General features: G+C 47.2%; 1 protein-coding gene across 1 annotated transcript in view; it reads left to right on the top strand.

The window, feature by feature from the left end:
• Positions 1–14,322, top strand: part of Tbc1d31 (TBC1 domain family member 31) — a 62,529-nt gene extending 48,207 nt beyond the window's left edge. Inside the window, exons 17-22 of the mRNA XM_059247165.1 lie at positions 2,352–2,444; positions 4,791–4,931; positions 6,069–6,263; positions 7,923–8,040; positions 12,515–12,613; positions 13,978–14,322. Coding sequence (XP_059103148.1) covers positions 2,352–2,444; positions 4,791–4,931; positions 6,069–6,263; positions 7,923–8,040; positions 12,515–12,613; positions 13,978–14,111 — 780 coding nt within the window. The 3' untranslated portion in view covers positions 14,112–14,322. The remainder of the gene's footprint in view (positions 1–2,351; positions 2,445–4,790; positions 4,932–6,068; positions 6,264–7,922; positions 8,041–12,514; positions 12,614–13,977) is intronic.
• Positions 14,323–14,900: the final 578 nt, after the last annotated feature.

The raw sequence follows: 14,900 nt of genomic DNA, 5'->3' as shown, positions 1-14,900 counted from the left end.
CTTGCACCTATAGAGACACAGGAAAGACTGTGTAATTAACCCTTTTCTTTTAAAAACAAAACCCAGGTTAGTCTCTGAAGATGAAATGTCTCCAGATTAACTGACATTTCTACCCAGATAGGTGGCAGCCTGCATTCATTTGCCTTTGCGGTTTGTTTTTGCCCAACAGTCACACATAGTTGGTGACTGCCATGCAGTGTATGGTTGGGATATTAACCCTTGTCTGTTGTAAATATGTTCCACTGGCTTTTACCCTTTGCTTCTTAAAAATGTTAATAGTGTCATTTGTTTGTTTGGTTGGTTGGTTGGTTTTTGTTTTTTGGTTTCTTTTGGTTTTTCAAGACAGGGTTTCTATGTGTAGCTTTTGGAGCCTATCCTGGAACTCATTTTGTGGGCCAGGCTGGCCTTGAACTCACAGAGATACACCTGCCTCTGCATCCTGAGTGCTGGGATTAAAGGTGTGTGCCACCACTGCCCAGCTTGTTTTTATTTTGAATAGTATCTTAATTTTAAAATTATTGGCAAGGTGGTGGTGGTGTCAGAAACCCTGTGACCCTCAAAGCCTGAAATATTTTCCATCTGATGCCTTTTTTGCCAGCTCCGAGTGTATCTGAAGACTGACTGTAAAGAGTGAGGTAGGGACCAGGCTTACCTCTTTGTAGAAGGCATGCCAGGGTCCCAACGCCGTTTGTTGAGTGTTAGCGAAGCCACTTGCTGGGTGAGGGTTATTACTGCATGGACTCCCTTGTTTGTCCCTGTCCAGCACCACGCTGGGTGACAGCGACTGTGGCTTTTTAACCTGAGCCTAATCCTTGCTCACTGTTCTTCTTTATTTGACTCAGTGTTCTCAAGTATTTACATTCCAAACAGAGAAGTCGTTCTTTCTGAATCTTCTCTCCCATCCAATTGAAATTCTTCTTCTTCTTATTATTATATTAAATTTATGCATTAGTTTTGGAAGCTTAAAACCTAGTTTCAATAAAATACTAAATTTTTAAGTCTTGTAAAACATTTAATTTAATACTTCTTGTTTTGTTTAAGGCTAATTAATTTTAATTGGCTTTTACAATCTGCAGTTCTTTTAAATTGCCTCATCCAGTGAATCAAATTAATAGCCTTGTACTCTTAATAAAAAGTGTATGTTCTTTCCTAAAAGTGGTCCAATCTCAGAACTCTGATGTCTTTATCCCAAATCCTCTTGACATACAGCGAGGCATCCTGGTTCTTCTAAGCAGCAGTGGAGAGGCCCTGCATACCCTCTGGCTGCCTGTTCAGTGCTGTGCTCTGACTCTGCCCCAGCTCCAGCGGGGCGTGGACATGACTGTGGCCATCTACTCACAAACTCATGTGATCTCTTTGTGTCTCTGAAAACTCATAATCGAATGACTGGACCCTCCTCCACAGAGTGCGACGCTGTGCCCAGCCTCCCTTTCCCCTCTCCCCTTCCCCTCTCTGTACTGCCAGAACTCTGGCTTCCTGCTCAGGCCTCACCTTAGCTAGTGCTTACCCCATAACTTCCTTCAGGTCAGCTGCGCAGTGTTTATTTTACCCCTTGAACGTGTGACTCTACATTCCACGGTGTCTTCATTTTTACTGCTTCTTCTCTTCTGAGTATTTAACAGCATGCATTTTAGTTGATAGATATTTGATAGTGACCAAGCTAGTGATACAGTCCTTAAATGTTTGCTGAATGAATGGGTGGGAATTGATAGCTGGATAGTTGGTTGGTCATAGTTTTGCTGTTTTGTTTTCCAAATACATATCATTTACTCTATTCTCACACTTAAACATAGCTGGGTCTGTAGGCAGCCAAGTACTCTGAAGATGCTGTAGAGAGTCCCTTACCCAACCTCTGTCTTACAGAACTGCAAGCCCCTAGTAACCAGACATGGAGACAGTGAGCTCCTGGTGGTCCATGCAGAGCACAGAACAGTCACAGGTCACAGGAAACCTGGACTTATGAGTTGTCAAATCAAATTTATAAAAACGTTTAGAAGCTTAAGTTTTTAAACGAAATACATTATTTAGTAAGATTGAACATTGTTTCTCTCCACTCTAACTTGCAGTTACTTCCTTTTCCGTAACAGGGAAGAGCTGCCACCTGCTAGTCAGTCTGTCTCCGTGGGCATATGGCAGTTGTGCATGCTTTTTAAAAACATAAGCGTAACCCAGATTAGCCCTGGATCCCAGAGTACTGCTGTATCGCCAGTTACTCTGCTTTATCCCAGTTCCTGGTGCTTGTTTTGGGAGTGAGTGCTGTTAATGGCCTACCCAGATTACAGGATTACTACATCATTAAAAACTGTGCTGTGAGTTCTTTGGGGCCTTGACAATTTGTGATTTGTCCACAGATACAGATGAGAGATGAAGAAATCACTGCCACAGCCCGAGACCTGGAAATGAGACAGCTGGAGCTTGAGTCACAAAAACGACTTTACGAGCAGGTAGAAGCCGGTGTCTGGGAGGAACCGCTGTCCTTCAGCCCTGTAGACTGCTTGTTTGTGGTGTGGGTTGTCCATCTTGTTTACTCTTGAAGCAGAGTGTCATGTCATCCAGGACTGTGAGTTAGCAAATGTTGGAATGCAGTCACGTGATGCTTGGATTCCCAGCTCTCCAGCACTGCGGTCACAGGTCTGTGGCACCAGCTGGAGCCCAGCTTTGGCCTCAGGATTGCTTCCTGTTTGCCAAGCTCTCCAGCAGGCGTTTGTGTAGCAGTGACTGAAGTCACCCCATCTGAAGACCTGAGTCTGAGCTTTTCCACCCGGTACGGTGTAGGGTGCTCAGAATCCAGGACCCTCCCTAGTCTGAACTGCTGCCTGATGAGCATTTAGATAAGGGAGATGATCCCCGAACCTTTTGTAGAAACAGGAAGCAAGAAATGTGAAATACTTTAAATTAAATCAGCAAACATATAGTTAGGGTATATATTTCAGTTTTTAAGCATTGAAAAGAGCTGTGAATGCAAGTTTTTGAGAAAACCTTTTTCTTACTCATTTGGTGTTAAAACAGTATGATGCAGTTCTCTTTCTGAATGGCTGTGGCTCTTCATAGTTACTGTCTGTGGTAGCTGCTATTCAGCCATACATTATTTAAACTTAAGTGTTCGGGCTGGAGAGACATTCCAGTGGGTAAGATCCCTGGCTGTTCTTCCAGAGGGCCCAGGTTCAATTCCCAGCACATATACATGGTAGCTAAAAACCATCTGTAACTCTACTTCTAGGGTGAAGGGTGGGGTAATCCAGTGCCTTCTTCTGGCCTCTACAGGCATTATGTGCACACATGTGGTGCACTTAAATCCATACAGACAAAATACCCATACACATAAAATAAAAATAATAAATCTTAAACTTAAGTGGTTTACAGTTTTTAGCAGTTAACATCTTTGTACGTGTACCTTTTCTGTATGTAATTAAAAAATATTTTTACTTTTAGGTAATTGTGAAGGTAATTAAGCTGCTTGTAGATCATTAGAAAAAAATAAAAGAAAGATCTCCGACTCCAGAAATACTCCTGGGGCTTGATCAACAGCACAGCAGTTAAGAGCTCCCACAGTGCGGCTCACCAGCATCTCTGACTTCAGCTCCAGGCCTCCAACCCCCTCTTCTGGCCTCCATGGGCATTGCACACACATGGTACACATACGTCCATGCAAGCAGAACACTCATACACGTTAAATGTTTTTATTTTTTAAGAAAGAATTCCTGGAGACTGGAATTTCATCTTACAGTTTTAACATTGAATAAGTTCAGTGGTTAGAGCATGTACTGTGCTTGCAGAGAAGCAGGTTTAGTTCCCAGCATCCATGTCAGGTGGCTTGCAACTATCAATAACTCCAATTCCAGGACTTCTGAAGACACCTGTGCTTCACACACACACACACACACACACACACACACACACACACTTTAAATCTTAAAAGAAGAAGAAATAACTCCTGGGGCTATATTCAGTGGTAGAATACTTGATAGCACATACAGGCCCTGTGTTTAATCCCAATACTGCAAGAAAACACTGCTGTCACTTGCAGTGGTCAGTGAGCCTCTTGGCACAGACCGTTTGCGGTCTGCCTTTTGAACTTACTCGTCATGAAGGCTGTGTGATTCCCATATGCCCCAGCCCCCGATATTGTGAGCATCACTTTCCGATTTCCCTCTCTGTGGATTTGTCTGTCTGGATATTTCATTTAGATGCAGCATATGTACAGTGTCTTCTGTGGTTGGCTCCTTTCACTTAGCACAGTGTTTTCAAGGTCATGTTGTAGCATAAGTTGGTGCTTTAGTCCTTTCCATAGCTGGGTAGTGATACACTGTGTGAAACAAACGTTTCTGGTCTCTGCTGAGGAGCCCAGGGCAGCTACTCAGCCAGGCAGCTTGCAATCCCAACTTGAGTTTCACTTTCTGATTGTGTGAAACTACAGTGATAACCAGAGTGAGAGCGTAGGACCTCTCAGGTCTGCGCACATGGCCCTTGACTTGTACCTTACTCGTGGTCTCCAGGGTGGCCAGCCAAGGCTGCTGTGTTTCACAGGCTGATGGGGAGCTGTGGGTGGGGTGGAAATGGATCCTTTCATCCTGAGCCGTGTTCCCCGGCATGCCTCACACTTGTTAACGTCCAGAATTCAGAAGTTGATTCTGAGCATGCTCGCCATTCTCCGTGCATTCGTGGAGAAGTTTTCCAGGGTCCCTGCAGTTGGCAGCAACATCACCCCTGTTTCCTTATTACTTTGATAACAACACCATGACAGTTGTCCTTGAGGCCTGAACAAAGCAAAGTCTCTTTGTATTCCCCAGGATCTTACTAGAAGTCAAGACACTATTGCAAAGAAAATCCAAAAAGATGCAGCTGCCCACAGGCAGAAAGTGGCTCTGGAAGACCACATGTTCCAGAAGCTGCTAGAAACCAGCCAGATGGGGAGCAGAAGGACTCAGAAGGTGAGAGCCTCCCAAACCTGGGCCCACAGCGGGAGCCGAGAGCTGGCCTTCTGAGAGCACACATTTGGAAGGTTTGAAGTCACAGTAGTCCAGCTGTTGATTTTGTCTGCCTCGGCCCTTAGAAGCTCCAGGCTTTGTGTTTGTGGGTTGTTGACTGCATTGGCCACATGCGTCTCACATGCCCTTTGAGAGACCGTTAAGACCTGGTAGAAAGCATAGGAGAACTAATCACTTACACGTTATTCAGTCCTGCTGTGTTCTCAAGAATTGTCCGTGAGAGCACAAGGTCACAGAACCTCAGGGCTCTGCCTGGTGTACAAGCCAGACTTTCCAAAGCATCCTCTGTGGGAAATTCGTAACTCTTATCCAGTAACATGGGATGGTCAAGTCAGGATGGGAGACACTGGTGTAAAATGAGGGGCTTGTGCCCGAGTTGAGGATACAGTACATTGATGAAGCCTTAAGAAAAAAAATTTCCAATTATTTTATAGCATTTCTTATGAAGTGCCCTTTCAGAAATGCTAGCTTAAGTGGATGGAGATAGGACTTGAGATGTTCAGAAAGAACTTTCTCTGAGGTCCCTTTAACATAATGCTAAGTGTGTGTGCCCAGGCTGGCCCTATTTGAAAAATCAGGAATGGGCAAGCTAAGAGGAGCCTTCTGCCCCAGTCTCTCGGCTGATTCCTCTGAAGAACGGACTGTTCTGTTTCTCTTACAGGTGTTTGTACATCTGAAAAGGGACGTTTTCTCGCTACTTTTCAACATGTTAAAACAGAAGTTGCTAAATCTTCCCTTTTCCCTAACCTCAAAGTTCTCAATGCTGGCTGGAAAAGCAGTCACTTCAGGAGTTTAGGGTTGCTTTGAGAGAGGGTCTTACTACCTAACCTTGAGCTGGCCTTGAACTCACAATCCCACCCCCCACCCATCCATGTCTGCTCTAAAAGAGAGCTTTTAAACTCCCTAACCTGGCCTGGTGATGGATTGAATTGATTTATGGTAGGGCCTGGAAGTCAGTTTGTTTAAACACCCTGATGATGACTGTACCACATCACACAACCTAGCAGACTCTGGGATCCAGTGAGTGGACGTCCATATTTATATGATTTCACCTTGTTTCTGAAATTTACTTTTTCTTAGGTAATTGAGGACAATTTGGCAAAAGCTGAGCAAGCCTGCCTGAATGCTGACTGGCAGATCGAGGCTTTACATAAACAGAAATGTGACGATCTGCTGCGCAGCGAGGGCTACCAAGGGGTCGCCACCCTCCTCCGGAAGAACAGACGGAGAGAAAGAGAGCTCTTAAACGCAATGATGCAGGAGGAGGCGAAGAAGGTGAGGGGACCTGGGAACGTCTGGTTAGCGTGGTCAGCTCATCTCTTGCCTTGCCGGCTGAGGACTGGGCCCTCTACCACTGAGTTATTCCCCTAACCTGTTAAATGGTCAAGATATAATGGGCTGTTCCTTGTTACGTTGTTCAGGAACAGCATCTGATACTGATGCTACATGTAAGTAATCCAGTGTCTTTCTGGTTCATGTTGTTATCTCAGCTCACCCACTTCTGGGTTTGTTCTCGCTGATTTGATAGTATTACTGCCTTAATTTACCTAACTCTTACACTTGAAATGTAACACGAATTTAAATGGTAGACACTAGCCAGGAGGAGCAGAACCCAGAGCAGTATCTATGAGGAGGACGGAAGTACTTTCTTTTTCAGGAGGAGGTGGGCAGCCTGAAGTCCGTTCGTTCCTCGTTCCGCAGCTCCGCTGTCTCAGACTCTGATCTTCCTGCTCTGCTCCTTACTGTAGGGCTTTCATCCTTTGTCCCCCATTCACAATGATGCCGAGTCCCAGCCACCAGGTGTTGAAGAGTTTGTGTCACAGCTACGCATCCTTCGGCTGGCCCTGCCAACCACTCTGGGACCTTAGCAAAGTGGCCTTTCTGAGGACCCTGCTGGCCTGGGAGGCTCAGGCTGTGGGTAGCATCCGTGCCTTCCTGTCCTGCTGATGCCCTGTGATATCTTTTTCTGAAAGCTAGCCCCTCACTGCCCTGTCCCAGTTCCCTTCCCACCTCACCCCAGTGAGGAAAAGCAGCTGTTTTACAGCCCTTTCTTTGAAGGACAGGTAGGAAGGATGGGGGGGGGCAGTACCCAAAATCCTGAGATTGTTGGCCGTAGGAACATTGTGGTGGGAACCCTGCCTCCTCGAGGTGAGGATTGCTAACACCGTCTCCGCAGACTGTAAAACTTGGTGTGATTCACTTGGGGTCAGATACTGTGTTGGAGAGGAGACTGTGAGTCCTTGTGCAGGCATCTGCTGCTCAGTCCTTTGTGCCCGGCATCCTGGGTTTAAAGTTACCTTTACCGTAGTGTGGTCTTGGGAAAGCAGGCAGACTCTGTGCCCTGACCAGCAAGGGGAAATGATCTCTGCTGCCTTTCTGGCCTCAGAATTTGAGGTTCTTTAAAGTTTATATTTAATGAATTGGTATTTTAATCACAAAAATTGTATGTGTGTTTCCATGTAAAGGCTGTAGCATTTGGGGATGTTTTAAATTCACTGTTTGGTCATCCTCTGAACTCATTTTAAGATGAATTTTCTCATTTTTTAGGGGAAAGAGCTGGAGCTAGAAGAAGTCACTAGACTTTTATGATCAATGTGTTCCAGAGCTGAGCAAATAATTAATTCTCTGAATTTTGTAGTCTTTGTAACTTAGGCATAGCATTCACATTAAAGGAATCTAATTCCCATTGGTGGGAAGCTAGCTGAGTCTGATAAGGCCTGGAACCTGTGAAAAAGAGTTGCTACTTCACTGCTAGCAAGACCTGCCTCTGCTCTCGGGGTTCTTCCATAGCCACAGGCCACCCCAGACACCCCGAGTCCCACAGTACCACACAGGTCCTGTGAGTTTCTCAACCATGAAGGAGAGAGGTAGAGGAACCGAAGGGGCTCATTCTGTTTCCGGTTTCTAATGGTCTTTTTGCCCTGTTGTGTGCAGTGGAAGGAAGCTGAAGGAAAGGAATTTCATTTGCGATCAGAAAAGAAAGCCGCTGCCCTTTCAGATGCCTCTAGAAAGTGGTTTTTAAGGCAGGAGACGAGTGCAGCTTTGGAACACGGTGGAGAGCCACTGAGTGAAGGTGAGTGTGTGTGGGATCTGCACCGTCACGGCCTCCTTAACATACATGGTCTGCTTCCAGGAATGCATTCTGCAGGTCTGTTTCGTTACTTTCATTCAAATCATGCTCGGCCGAAAGGTGGTAAGTACCCTTTTAGGGAGGGAGGGTAGACCAGGGGATAGAACTGATAAAAAACAGAGTGCTTGTCAAGAAAACAGCCTTGAGCTTGCCTCACGTCCGAGAAGCCCTGAGTTCAGTTCCAGCCCAGGGCCTGATAAACTAAACAAAGAAGGAAGGAAAGTCAGCTGCCCTGGCGAACTGTTTACTCCAGAGCTCTGTGCTCTTCGGTGTGCTCGTCATCTTCTGGAATCTGGTTTGTTCCCAAAGAACTATTTCTAAGTTTAGGAAGGACGTGTGCTTCACCAAACAGTTGGCTCCAGAGCAACAGCGTGTCAAAGCACCACGGGGGCCTTCTAGGGCCTAACTCTCAGGCTTTAGGATAAGCTTGCAACTGTCTCAGCTGAAAACCAAAACTCTATTGGGCTGCTGAGGTGACATTTGTTGGGTGCCGTGTTGGGTTGACAGCCTGAGTCGGGTTCCCAGGATCCACATGACAGAAGAAGAGAGCTCACTCGCACTGTTGACCTCTGACCTCCACACGTGACTGCAGCACACGTGTATACACACATGCACAGAATAAACGTAATTTTAGGTGAGAATTCTAATGGAACGGTCTAAAGTAGAGTGCAGATAGGAGTTTCCATTCACTGCATTTTCTGCCTTCGGTAAGTGGAAGATTATCCCTTTGGAAACAGCAGCTTCACTGGTACATGGTTCCGCTGGTGTACGGTTTGCCTGCTTACAGGACGCAGTCAGTGCTTGTGTTCAAGCTTGGTGCTCCATGTGTGCCTGTAACCCAAGCACTGAGGAAGATGAGGCTGTCGTGAGGTTCAGGTCTGTGTGAGCTACGTAGTGGATTTTAGGGGAGAGAGAACAAATGTATCCATACAGTGAAATCTTATTCTGCTATCAAAAGGAATGTTCGTGATTCCGAATGGTTGACTTTGGAAACCTTGTGTCTGGTTAAAGAAGCCAGACATGAAAGGCTGCATGCCCACTGTGAGAGCACATCCATAGAAAGAGTCAGGATGGCAGTCTCTACAGCTGGGAGGAGACGAGAGGGGGCCAGAAAGTGGTGGGGAGTGACTGCTAAAGGACATGGGTGGGGGACGATGAAAGGGTTCTCAAATAGGGGTGATGGTGATGATTATAATGTGAATATATTTATTATACCAGACTATTCACTTTAAAAAGATGAACTGTCTGAGTGGGGTGGCACATTACTATAATCCCAGCACTTGGGAGGTAGAGGCAGAAGGTTCAGAAGTTCAAGGCCAGCCTGCACTACATGAGAATTTGTCTCAAATAAACGGGAGTATATGAGATATAAATTATATATTAATAAGACAGTTCCTCAAAAATAGAAGACATTGGGAGTCAACAAGACATCTCATTTTTCCACATGAGCCTGATGAGCTGAGTTTAATCCTCCGAACTGACGGTAGGAGAGGAGCAGCTCCCGAAGGTTGTGTGCTGACCCCACACACTCGGCACGTGTGCACACGCTGCACCCACTACAAAGTGATAGTGAACAATAAAATGACACTGAGAAATACTGTGGCCAGGTCGGGCCCTGGGACCAGGTTTCAAAGTACTCGGTGTTGAGGAAGAACAGGGAGGGCTTAGAAGAAAGAAGGCGACATGGGACAGATGAGCATGCAGGGGACCCAGTGCAGGACAGGGCCCTAGGACCCGCCTGAGTTCATGGGGATGAGTAGAGCCACAGCCAGTGAGCTGCATGCCTTCTTCGGTTTTCTACTCTCCAGTCTCCTGTTGGTAAAATGAGAAGATTAGAGTCTGGGAATCTTGAATTTTATTACAGTTCTAGCATTATGTTATACTGTTTTCCCAACCACCTGTCGTTTCTGGGCCTGTTTGATAAACATGCACATAAATATATACTGACAACATTTTCTCTAAGAATTTTTGTGGATTTATCACCCATTATGCCTCATAAACTGTGAGGAGCGTAACTCAGCAATGGTAGGCAATTGCCTACCCTGGTGGTCTTATTAAAGTAGCTACAGCAGAGAGTCCATGCCCATGGATGGCTGTTCATGTCTTGGGCCAGGAAAACATGTGGCCAACTTCAGGAGTCTCAACTGCAGGACAGATGCACTGGGGGATGGACACAGCCACAGATGGTAGGGTGTCTTGTGCTAGGCTGGGGAGTGGGGCCCCGGCCTGTCCCCAGGCTACTCGGCTAGCTACATGGTACAACCTGGGGAGACACCGGGACAGGCTCCCCTGCAGCGAGCTCCAGGCCAGTGCTCAGAGCCAGGAGAAACAAGAGGCCTGGTGATACCAGCTCATTAAATGAATATTAATTCTCTAAAATGAAGAGTCAGGGGCTGGGAAGATGGCTCAGTGAGTGAGCATTTGCTGAGCCACCATGGAGACTGGAATTCAGATTCCTCAGCATCCAGGTGAGTGTTAGGAGGGCATGGCAGACCGCCTGCAATCCCAGGGAGCCAGAGCCAGAGGACCCCGGAGCAAGCTGCTGACTACATGCATTGGGCAACTTCTGGTTGCAGTGAGAGACTGTCTCAATGTGGAGAGTGATAGAAAGTGGAGAGCAATGAAGGAAGACACCTGACATCAGTGTCCTGTCCTCCATTTACACACGAACACATGTGCCTGCACATCCACATACCCATGCACACACACGTGAAAAAAAAGGAACCACCTCCGGAACCGAAAAGAGCCTGCTTTGAAGGAAGAAAACAGCAGACTGCAACCCAGAAAGTGTAGGCACTTTATTTTTATTCCTTGAATGTTCAGGTTTCCTCTGATGAGCATCTTTTAATACACTGCAGTATGGAACCACATCGTGATGCTCTGGCTCATATGTGCAGAACCGCATTGGTGGGGATGCTCTGGCTCATATGTGCAGAACCGCATTGGTGGGGATGCTCTGGCTCATGTGCAGAACCGCATTGGTGGGGATGCTCTGGCTCGGGGGCTGGTGCAGTAGCTGACTGAGCAGAGTAGGGCTGAAGAAGCATGGCTAACTCAGCTTCACAGGTGAGTCGGCTGAGTCAGTGCTGGAGATTCTGCTGCAGGCAGAGGAACGCCAGTACGTGTCTGAGCAGGAAAGCATCCCTGAACAGCTTCTAGAGACGGCGGACTAGACGGCAGTGGGCAGCATGGGCCTCTGGGGCAGGCAGATCTCAGCTCTGGAGGGGTCAGTGAGAAGAGCCAGAGCCTGGCCTGTGGTGCTCTGCTGCATGGCAGTGGTGGCATCACCTACACTGGGACGTTTGGAAGCTGGCCAGCTTGTTGCATGGCTCCCGTTTCCTCCCTTAGGTAAAGCTTTTCCAATGATTTCTTTCTAGAAGTTCTTCCTTGGAGCAATGCAGATACTAGCTGCCTCTGTTACAAGACAGCCGTATTTTGATAGTGGCCTTTATATCCCATTCCGCCACACCAGTTCAACATAGTAACCTGGCAGTTGCTTTGTCTTAATGACTCCCTGAGGTCAAACACTTCACTTAACTCTCCCTAGATCAGGTATGAGGTGGGCATCGCAGTGAGTCGGGGAGACCCCTGTCCTTGTAAGCCTAGACCTTGGATGGGAGTTAGAACAGATGATGGTGGTGATGATGTAGGTGAGACAGATTCAAGGCCTTGCTATCAGATGTGGGGCAGTGGGGCTTAGGGCAGAGGTGAAAAGCTGAAAGGCGATCGTGGTTTGTTGATGTTTTGTACTAGGTGCGTGTGTATGGGCATGAGGGTTCTCTCCTTCCACTGCATTGTCCTGGGGATTGACTCTGGTAGTGAGGTTTGGCAGCAAGTGCCTTGACCTGCTGAGCCTCCGTCAGCCCTGTGTGAGGAGAGCAGTTAATGACCAGCACTGTCCTGGAGTTTACTGCTGCGCTCACTGCTCCGATCAGGTTTGCTGTCCCTGATGCTCACAGCCGTTCTCGGGGACCATTGGCTAACACAGTCCATAATCTCCTTATTAGTATTCGGGATCACCACCTTGACATCTCTTACCAGGAAGGGAATCTGGAGCCTGTGCGTGTTCGGACAGTGCTCTACCGCCAAGCCGCGCTTTTAGCCCCTGATGCCCATTTCTTAGCTGTTCGTTGCCTTTTGTTTTAGTTGAAGCTGTTCCTAAAAGCCATTAGCAGGGCTTTGGTGCCGCTCTCCATGTCTGAAACCACGTTTCCGCTGGCGTTTCCGCTGTCTGCTGAACAGCAGGCAGCCGTGTTCTTCCCAGGAAGGACGGGAGGAAGGAGATGGGGGCCACTCCTGAGAGTGAGTTTGCCAAGCACTGTCTGTCTTAGGAAAGGGTCTCTGCCCACTCTCACACATCTTTTTCCTCTCCTCCCCTTTCTAGCGGAATCGGAAGCGGAAGTGCCCTGGTTGCAAAGGGAACACATAGCCTCAAGCTGTTTGCCCCAAACCTCACAGTTAGATGACATTTCTGAAGTGGACTCCTCCACACAGAGTAAGTTGGTAAATAAGGAAGACTATCATGTTACATTCCACAGCGTTTAAGCAGAGTGGAGGCTGAAGGAGCAGGTAGAGCATGGGGTATGTCGGGGCACTGACCACAGGAAGCCCAGAGCGGGACAGCCCTGCTGGGAAGACAGGGTGGGGAGCAGCCCGGACAGAGATCATGTGACTCCATGTCTTAGGCCCAGTACTGCTGCCCCAGAACAGCCAGGGCAACACTGACTGGATGAGTAACCTGGATCCAACACCCCAGCCCCAGCCACACCCCCGGCCCCACCCCTGGTCTAGTAGACTTTTAACTGGCTTTCCAATAAAGCTGTTGTATAGATGAAGGCAAAGTTTGATTTTTTGAGGCATTTTGAGCTCTCTTAGAAGACGAGCTTTATCAGAACTATTGCTAATGACAAGTCATGAAATTCCAGTACCCATGAAGTACTTTTGCTGAGTTCTCTTGTGAGGATCCAGAAGTTCTGTAGCAGAGTAAGAAGTAAGCCAAGGATCCTGTGGGAGGCCACTGTAATGTAAGAGGTTCACAACTGGTCTCTACCCTGACACCCCAGGATTAAACCTTTTCTTTTTCTCAGACTTAAGTGTTTTGTTTTGTGGACGAGGTTTACTGTCTTCCCCAGGAAGCTGGGGCAGGCCTGGCACTCCAGCCTGCGGAGCGGCCGGCCGGGACCACACACACAGAGCCCTACTGGAGTTTAGACTTGGGCCGAATAACCTGCACTTCAGAGTAGCTGGGAGGAACCGGCTGAGCTGGGGTTATTTGGCAGCGAAATGAAAGCACGAAAGCTGCCTTCCTTTGGGGGATGGAAATCATTTTCAGAAACTGAAAAAGCTATTAAATATGTAAAGGGTGCTCCCTCGATTCTGATTCCGTTGTTCCCAGCCCCTCCGTCAGGATGGAGCGCTATTTTAGGCAGGGTGTTCCATTAGTCTTGGTCCGACTCCCCTGCCGTAGCTACTGCTGGAACAGCCCGCATTTGGGAAGGTTGCTGTGGGGTGCGTTTCAGCACATGACTTGGAGTCTTGAGCATCATATCATGGCAGGATGTGTGCTGTCCTGAAGAGCTCAGCTTCCCAGCCAAGCTTTGTACCTAATTTATATATATAACACATGCTCAGTAGCCAGAAGCTCTGAGTTCTCTGCTGACATTCATTCAGTTCAACAACAGAAAAGCTGGGAAACAAAACCACATAGAGCTGGATATTATGGCTGGCTTTTTGTTCCAGAAATGTTTTTAGGATATTGGTTGTGTTATTGATTTTTATAACGTAATTCCACTGACAGTAAATACTATATTAGTATATCAGAAAACTCAGCTGATAATAACTGTAAATTTCGTATTCAAGTTTTTTCAAGTAGGAAAACAACAGAATGGAACCACATGGAACATGATCTTCTCAAGAAAGTGCGAAATCTTCGCCAGAGGCTCACAGCCCAAGCTCGGAACCAGTGTCAGTCCCCTCATCTTTTGGTGACATAGAAGGCATTTCACCATGAAACAATCAGAGAGGTATCTTTTGTAAATCAATGGCACTGATTTTTCAATTATTTATTCTAAATTTTTATAAAGGTTAGCCCTTTGTATAGAGAAATATGTCTATAAAATTATGTTTTCTATTGAATTATAATGCTTTGGGCTTGTAAAGGGCCTCTGGAATACTTCACAATAAAGGTGTTTAGAAACTGTTAAAGCTGGGTTGTCTTCCTTGTTTACAAAGCCAGCGCAGACTTCAGAGCCTTTAGCTGATGAGATAGGTTTATTTTAAAGATAAAGACTAAATAAAGAGCAGGGCTCCATGGTCAGGGAGGCTGCAGAGTGAGTTCCGGCTCATGCCCCAAGCCTGATGGCCCGAGTTCAAACCCCTGGCCACCCAGGGTGGAAGGAGAGAACCAAGTTGTCCTCCGACCACCACACACTCACGTGCCCATCATAAGTAAAAGAATACACGTAATTTCAAACTAACAAGAAAACGGGGTTTGCTCCAGCAGCAAACAGGATCGGGCTAGAACCCTGCAGTTGTGGGATTGGCTGACTGGCTGCCTCCTGCTTTGCACTTCCGGGACTGTGAGGCCTGTGGGGCCTCTGTGTGACCCCACCCATCAGCACTGTCCTCCAGCCTCTCCTGCCCTCTGCTGGCGGTAGGCAGAACTGCGCTGCCACCGCCGCAGTGGGCCTCCCAGGCCGCCCTTTCATCCCCGAGGGACCTGTGAGAATTGGTCAACAAGTATCTGAAGTTCCTGATGCAGTGCTACATACACATAGAGTAAC

The sequence above is a fragment of the Peromyscus eremicus genome, chromosome 20 (genome assembly GCF_949786415.1).
Source record: "Peromyscus eremicus chromosome 20, PerEre_H2_v1, whole genome shotgun sequence".
Lineage (NCBI taxonomy): Eukaryota > Metazoa > Chordata > Mammalia > Rodentia > Cricetidae > Peromyscus > Peromyscus eremicus.
The sequence above is the reverse complement of the archived record's forward strand: the minus strand, read 5'-3'. Positions and strand labels throughout refer to the sequence as shown.